Genomic DNA, 7,733 nt, shown 5'->3' with positions numbered 1-7,733 from the left:
AAAAAAGGTAAACTTTCGTCCAAGTAGGATTACACATAAAATTCAGTGTCTCAAAACTTTGATTCATTTCGATAATTGTAGCTCATGAAAGTCAAAGTCCAGATAGAATCCAGTATAGCATTATCAGGGTATTTCAAGTTACTATTCAAACAGTTTAAATATTGTATCCTTGTCTAATCACACAAGCAGGGTCATGTTGAGGTCAAATCAGAAGTCTGACAACCTTCAGACAAACGGGAGTATAAACCACAGAAGGATTTTGCAGAAACGGCGACGATTTAAGAGAAAACAATCTTTCCTGCTACAGCTGAATGCTTAAAGCTAAGTACTACAAGGCTGCTGGCAATTGTTACAAAAGCAAGTTTCCTGTAAACAGCAGTGACATACCTGAAAGGAGAACTCTCATGTGCAGAATCGCCGTTTTGGTAAGGATGTAAACCTCGAACTTCCAAAAGATGAACCACCGTCTCGCCAAGCATCTATCAAATATATATATATTTTAAAAAGTTTTAATTTATTCTGCAACAGTGGCGTGTGTTTGTCCATTTTTCCTTCTTTTTGGGGGGTGGGGGGTCTACATGATGTGATAACATAGGAATGTGCCTTACATGTTTGTTTACTCCGCAGCCATCCAGAGGTACAATGTAGATGTCAAGATCAGGGGTCAACCTCTGCAGCGTGCAGGAAGCATTAATGTCCTCAGGGGAATGAGCCGGAGGAGCAACTGTGGGCTGTACTACAGAGTCAGGCACCGCAAAGACGCAGTACTGTCCCACTGTACAGCCTGCCGACACACATACAGAGTGGGAAATAATTATTGGATCCCCTGCTAACTACAAGAAACATTGTGCCGCTGTGCTTGCAAACAAGGATCTCACCACCAAGCACCAAGTCATGTTTTGCTTGGGGATCAAATACTTATTTAAGGCTTCAAGCCTGAGAGTCGTTGCATTAGTCATTTGCTTTCCCCCTTTACAGTCTTCATCCTTTTAGACAAGTGTTTACAAGCTTTGTATTGTGTGAGACTCACCCTTCACAGTGTTTGAACAGCAGCCTAAAGAGTTACTGCAATCAGTATCTGACACAGATCCAAGGCCGCAGGGTGAGGCGGAGGGCGTGTACGTGTGGGCCTCGAGGTAATCTTAGAGGAAAGCAAACAGAACAAGGAGAACTTGTTATGGATGACTCAGCAGCATGAGATGGAAAATATGCAATACAGGTGTGCAATTACAGCCACAACATTAGGCCGAGGGTTTCCTGCCCCCTTGTGGTGGTGATCTGAAGTCAAAACACTGCTTTTCTGTTTAAGCACAACATTTCAGTGCAGTCAAACTAAAACTGTAAGACCAAACATTTAAACTGCAAGGCATTCAAGATTGATAAACCCTTAAATGTGATCATTTACCTCTCACTTTGTCTAGATTCTCTTTCGCATCTTCATCAGGTTTCTCAGATTGCTCATTATGGTGCTGCTGAGTAATATAATGTGAATATAAACTATGGAAAGGATTGTGCAGTGGCGGAGGGATGTTAAAATATCCTGCCATCATGCCATAGTCAAAGTCTGAGGGAAGCTGAGATTTAGCAGATTTGTTTTCAGAGTTTATGCTGCCTGTAGGATGGAGCTCGTTGCCTTCGGGCACTTTAGATGGGTAGTATAGATAATAGAAAGGACTATGCATCCAGTTATGAAAACCATACACTGATTGTACAGGTGGAGTCAGATGTTGAGCCGGAGCAGAAGGTGCTTGAAGAAGATGGGGTGAAGCTGGAGAAACTTGGTTTCCAGGTCTGTAATACATCTGAGAGTAATGATAATAAGGGTGGTAGTAGTACTGGTAAGGATTTAGTTGATTGATGAATGATTGAATGTGAGGAGGGCGTTGTTGAGGCTCAAGTCTATGATGGGGACCTTGTGGGACTGGAGGCAGCACTGCAGGAGACACAGATGCAGAGCGACTTGCATCATTGTGCTCCAAATGTACTTTAGCAGACAAATTAGGATGTTTGATCTGCTCTGTGCTATATTTTTCAAAGTTCTTGTGTGCTTTTATGTAGGCATTCATGTTGTGCTCATTTACTGGAAGAATTTGTGAAAAAGGAAGTGGGGAGGAATTCGACAAGTTTGTTTCTCCAGGCATGTCGGGATGTGATGGAACCAGTCTTTCAGCCTCACCCCTTGAAATATGTGGAAAGTAATAGTAGTAAAGATATGGGTTTAGAAGGTGAGGAGCATGAGTTTCAAGGGTTTTGTCAACCAATTTAGCATTTTCCGGTTGGGCGTAGGGATAAAAGGTAGTCTCTGACACAGGTGGAGGGAACTGGTCCGAGGTGACTTTCCTGATGCTCTTAGACTGTTCAACATTGGGGGCCAAAGCTGAAAATTCATGTTTACGCAAGTGAGCTGAAGAGATTTCGTGAGAAACATCCAGACCTGAATCAGGGTTTTGAGGTTTGCCAGAAAGGGGGATTTTGGGGTGATGGTAGTAGTGGTAGTATGGATTGAAATCGTGTCTCAGAGGCTGGAAATGCGGCGCTTCGAGCTGAGCTGGAAAGCCTGTAGGTGTGACACTGTGCTTCTCAGAGAACGCCAAAAGAGGAGTTTCTTGATTTTTTCTTCTTTCTGGGTTCTCCCGACGTAAATCTTCCATTTCTTCAACGAGTGACGGAGGACTGTCATACGGCTCCCAGAAAGGCATCTGGTAGACGTAGTAGGGTTGATAATCTGGCTGGAAATCAACAGGAGGGTGAAGCTGAGAGCTAGAAGTTGGCTCAGGAGTCAAAGATGCTGGAGTAGGAGAATCATATGAAGCATGTACTTTAGGACTGGCATAATTATGGTGATATGTAGGGTGAGGATAGTACGGTGGAGCCAGGTAGAAAGGAGGGGCCCATGGAAAAGGCTCCTGAGCCCCTAACATAGGTTCTTCTGCCCCCCTGGTTAGATGAGCTGGGCTGTTGACCAGAGGCTGAGTGTTAACGGAGAGCTCTTCAGGAGAAGACATAGGGCAGGCAAGTGTGAAGATTTCCTTGCCTATCTGGAGAGGAAGTATATATTCTCCATCCTGGAGGAGGAAAAAACAAAACAACATTAAAAGACCACAGGAAATGACAATATGCACATGTAGTAATCATCAGATACGATGATTATGCTGGAGAACCAGATGGGCTAAAGAGTCTTGTCTAGTCTGTCTTGTGTATAGTATGCTCTGAAGTTCACCTTTTCTGTGATGCCACATGTAATAAACGGAGCAGCAATTACAGTATCTGCATCTTGCTTAGCCAAAGTGTAGCCACACTGCTCAGCCAACAGAGCTAGAGGGGTCCAATCTCCTCTCACTGCAGACAGAAGAGAAATAAAAGTTCATATTTGATTCAACATATGAGGGCAAAAGGCTAAACTATTATCTAAATTAAGTTTGATGCCAATAGAAAGAAAGGGGAGCCTACCATTTACTCTCTGCTTCTCCAAAGGAGTCGATTCATGTACTTTGACAGTCATCCCATGTGAAGAGCAGCAGAGGGAGGATAGCCCCACAGTGTGAGGGCTGATCTGAGAGACTGGACAGGACATCTCGACCGGGGTTCCCCTCCATAGCAGGGGCAGCACATAACTGCCATCCTGAATAAAAGCAGAGAGCATTTATACCACCCTTGGCTAAAAACACCCCACCTTAGACCATACATGCTCAGGATTTTAAAAGAGAAACATTTGCCAGATTCAAAGATTATTTAACGTGAATGTACAACTCATCTGATCAGTCAAAAGGAGGAAGGTTTTACAAAAAACTCAGTTTTTTTTCTAAATAACAACAATTAGCCCAGTTTTGGACATTTTTCATATAATTTGACACTTAAAACTGTATCAATGCAGCCATAAACAAACACACTACATTATTTTTTGTAGTTTTGGCTGTTTTGCCTCTCTGGCTTTAAAAGGGGGGGAAAAAAACCCATGTGATTAAAGTGTAAACTTTACTAAAAAAATTGCATTAACTCCTTAGGAATAACAGTCATTTTTATACACAGTCCAACATTTTTCAGAGGTTCCACATAAACTGCTTAGACTTGGGGACAGCAGAAACTTTACAAGTGGAAAAATCAATAATCTGGTGCAGTGTTAAAAAGAATGACTGCATTGACTGGCACAGCTGCAACAACGGGCCTGGAAGACCACAGAAGACAACTAAAGTGCATGATGACAGAATTATTTCCATGGTTAAGAAAACCAACTGCACAACATCTCAGCAACTCAAGAACACTCTGGAGGAAGCAGACGGGTCATTGTCAAAGTCTAAAACAAAGAGAAAAGAGTTTATGACAAGACAAAACCTAGTAATACAAACACAACAACATGGCCACATTAGGCTTTGTCATAAGACGTCTAAAGAGCCTGCAGAGTTATGCAAAAAACAACCTTTAGACCCATCAAACCAAGAACTCGTACCAGAATGATGGGAAGAGGAAAAATGGCTTGTGATCTGAAGCACGCCACATCATCTGTCAAACACGGTGGAGATAATGTGGCGCAAATTTTGTTCAGACAGAAAAAAAAAAGAAAAAAAAAATCCAACTACCAGGAAATATTTACAGCTTCTTTTGAGAAGAGCAAATATTTATTTAAATGGGTTTTTTTTTCTTCAAATCTGGATGCGTGTACCACTGTGCATGCAGCAAAACTGTGGAAGAGTTTGAATGCAGAGTTGAAGCAATGCCAGAACAAAGAAGTTCAAAAAGGAGTTATAAAGATATGATTTTCATGAGAAACAGATGTTGTATTTAAGTGAATGTCTGTTTAGTACGTTTGTTAGTCGTACTTATTCTGATTTTCCTATCAACATTCCAAAACTGGAGGTATTTTGCTTAGATGCGTGAAAGTTATAGAGTTTCATAAAGAAAATGTAAACGATCATTTAAATTTCACATATTTTAATAACAGAATATGTACTCTGTTTAAATCACTTTGTGTAATTTTTGAGTTATACTGCTAAACTGATTGGACAGCTCACAGTGCACAACACAGACATCACATCTAGATCGTGTAACTTAATTTACTGTGGTGGCGTCTGAAGGCAAAATTACAAAAACTGTTTCAAATTTTTTTTAAGAAACGTAAAAAATTTAAATCTAAGTGTAGCACACAGACACACGCACCTTTTGAATGACATGACAAGCGTAATATGGAACCATCAAACGGAGGTTTCTCCATGTGGTCTGAAGAGTATAACCACACTGTGGTGGTAGCTGGGACAGAGGCACCGATGATTCATTCGCTGGGACACAAATAGACGACACAAAATCTTAATTTCACTAATATTAAGAAACTGTTTGGGTTTCCCAAGAGAAACCTTAAAAAAAAGAAAAGAAAAAAAAGAAACACTGCAATATAGTGCAAGTATAAAATCCAGGCTACTGGAGCGCATAGACGTGCAAAAGGTGTAGCATCACCTCGGTCCAGCAAGAGCTGTGCAGCTCGTCTCCTCCTGACAGTGAGGGTCATGCCGTCCTCCTCACACTCCACCACAGGGAGCAGCCTCTGCCAGCTCTCCACTGTGCTGCTGACCCGGTGACCCCTGAGCCTTGTCTGGCTTCCCAGAGACCGGACTGGTAAACAAAAACAAACCACCTCTGAGAATATGGTGTTAGTGTGAGGATTATACAGAATGTAAAGTGTGTGTGCGTGAGTGAAAGAGGGGGAAATTGGGAGTTTCATGTAGCAAACTAATGGATAAGAAAACTGGACACAAAATGCCTCTTATAGTGAAAAGATTCGTTTTAGTGGTAGAATAGTTTCTAATCATCATGAGGGATTAAAATGTACCAACTACTTTATAAAAATGACTAAAATTATCAAACTGGTTTCGTTAGGGGAGTATTAAAGTAGCAAAGTAAAACGCAAGCACAGTGAGGAGGAGCCTGGGGTCAGGTGAGTTCAGGACAGTGGCTTACCTGAAGCAGAGGACTCTGATTGGTAGTCGAGAGTTGGGACGTTTGGCTCCAGCTGGCCAGCGATGATAAACTTGCCGTGAACTACGTGCTTAATTTTCCCCTCTCTGCAGTCTCCATATGAATAAACCGGCTCGTCCTCGGCTTGCCTGGGGTTGTGACGGTCACTGACACCTGTAGGACCCGAAGAAGACGCCATTTTGGGTCTTAGTCTCTTCTCGGGCTTTTCTTCGGGGCTGCTGCTGGGTTTCTCTTTCCTGCTGTGGAGGTCGTCAGAGTTTAGGAGGTCTTCTGCGCGCCTTGAGCCGAGGTCCAGCCGCTCTCCGACGTCAGGGCCGGAGGAATGACTGCTGCTGCTTTCCGTAGTTAAATGACCTTTGCTGTCATCAGGAGGAGAATTCGATTGGAAGGAGGATGCAGTAGGCTCACACCGGCTTACTAGAGGCAAAGCGATTGTTGTGATGGTGTAAATAAGCACAACACCGAAGTATCCTTTATGTTTGAAATGCATTGCCAATACGCGTTTTTGTCTTTGCACCAAAACACTGGGACGGGATGAAGGGCGGCAGTGTTTTTGTAGACTTCCTGTCAGCGCACCTGGTCACTTAATTAGCCTTAATTGGCAAAGAGGCACGCGCTCTTACCCGTTACTGTCCCAAGTGTTTATGTTGGCGCTGTTAGCATCCAGCTGCTAATCTAATACCTTTTCTGTCTAGTCATATAGCGTGTGGGATATTATCAACTTAGCATACTACTAGTTAGTCTTATTTATATACTTTCCTAAACACACACAAGATATTTCGTGTTTGTTTTAAGGGTTTTTTTGGGGGTTTTTTTTACTGATTTGGTCACACACTGTGTATAGACATGATTGTGAGTGATGTCTCGGAATAATCTGGGTCTTATTGCCAAAATTAAAATAGCATTGTGTCGCTTCAGCGATCCTAGTTTTGACTGTCACGAATCTTAAATGTGTATTTACGTCTCTGTCCACTAGAGGGCAGCACTGCATTGCACAAAGTCACCGAAGATTTGAAAAGCATTATTTTATGAACCCTACTGAAATCATGTAGACTTACTCATCTGTAAGTCTGGCTAACTGTGTATGTTTCATCTTCTAATACAGTTGAGTAGCTGATTTTTTTTTAAAATTAAAACATCTGGACATGCATTTGCTCAGCTACACATGTGGCTCTGTCTTTCTGATATATGCCATTTCATCCCTGAAATTCAGATCATTTGACCCCTGCCCTCTTTTTTTGTAAGTCATTTATTTTTATCTGCTGACAGAAAAATTAGTCAGAGGCTAAAAGTAACTCACACTGGAAGAATATTTCCCCACATAACTCCTGCTTTTACTTGCAATGACTCCACTTCCTTTCATTCATTTGCATTTTGCTTTTTTTTTTTCCAAACTGCGTTCATTTTTAATAACTTGCTGATAAACTCCCTTTGGAGAGACCTGCTCTTGGAAAAGACTGTTTAATGGCTTTGTCAGCAGAGAAAAACTGAACCGATCAACTGAGAAAGACGGTCAGCGATAGTTTGCCACCAACTCCATTCGACAGGCAGTGAGTGTGGAGCTGATATCAGTCATGCCATCAGATTGTGGTTCAGATCAACTGACGCCAGAGAGGGGCTGCGTCCTTACAGCATTATCATCAGTGCTGTGTTTCCGCAGCTACCATGAAGTTTAGAAGAGACTGCAGAGATAATGTTAACAGCTACGCTTCTTAAAGAGGACCCAGAGCTCTGTGTGTGTGTGTGTGTGTGTGTGTGTGTGTGTG

General features: G+C 42.2%; 1 protein-coding gene across 2 annotated transcripts in view; it reads right to left on the bottom strand.

The window, feature by feature from the left end:
- The window catches only part of LOC102209573 (uncharacterized), a 12,769-nt gene extending 6,204 nt beyond the window's left edge, over window positions 1–6,565 (bottom strand). For both annotated transcript variants that reach the window (XM_005737978.2, XM_005737979.2), the window contains exons 1-9: window positions 5,950–6,565; window positions 5,449–5,604; window positions 5,155–5,273; window positions 3,451–3,622; window positions 3,221–3,339; window positions 1,406–3,065; window positions 1,067–1,141; window positions 609–784; window positions 388–479 (exon numbers count right to left, since the gene is read on the bottom strand). In XM_005737978.2, coding sequence (XP_005738035.1) covers window positions 388–479; window positions 609–784; window positions 1,067–1,141; window positions 1,406–3,065; window positions 3,221–3,339; window positions 3,451–3,622; window positions 5,155–5,273; window positions 5,449–5,604; window positions 5,950–6,457 — 3,077 coding nt within the window. In that variant the 5' untranslated portion in view covers window positions 6,458–6,565. The remainder of the gene's footprint in view (window positions 1–387; window positions 480–608; window positions 785–1,066; window positions 1,142–1,405; window positions 3,066–3,220; window positions 3,340–3,450; window positions 3,623–5,154; window positions 5,274–5,448; window positions 5,605–5,949) is intronic.
- Between the last annotated feature and the right edge of the window lie 1,168 nt (window positions 6,566–7,733).

Source organism: Pundamilia nyererei, unplaced genomic scaffold (assembly GCF_000239375.1).
Source record: "Pundamilia nyererei isolate P.nyererei 1_Seehausen unplaced genomic scaffold, PunNye1.0 scaffold00081, whole genome shotgun sequence".
In the NCBI taxonomy this organism is placed as follows: domain Eukaryota; kingdom Metazoa; phylum Chordata; class Actinopteri; order Cichliformes; family Cichlidae; genus Pundamilia; species Pundamilia nyererei.
Note: the sequence above shows the minus strand (reverse complement) of the source record. Positions and strands in the feature narration are given on the sequence as shown.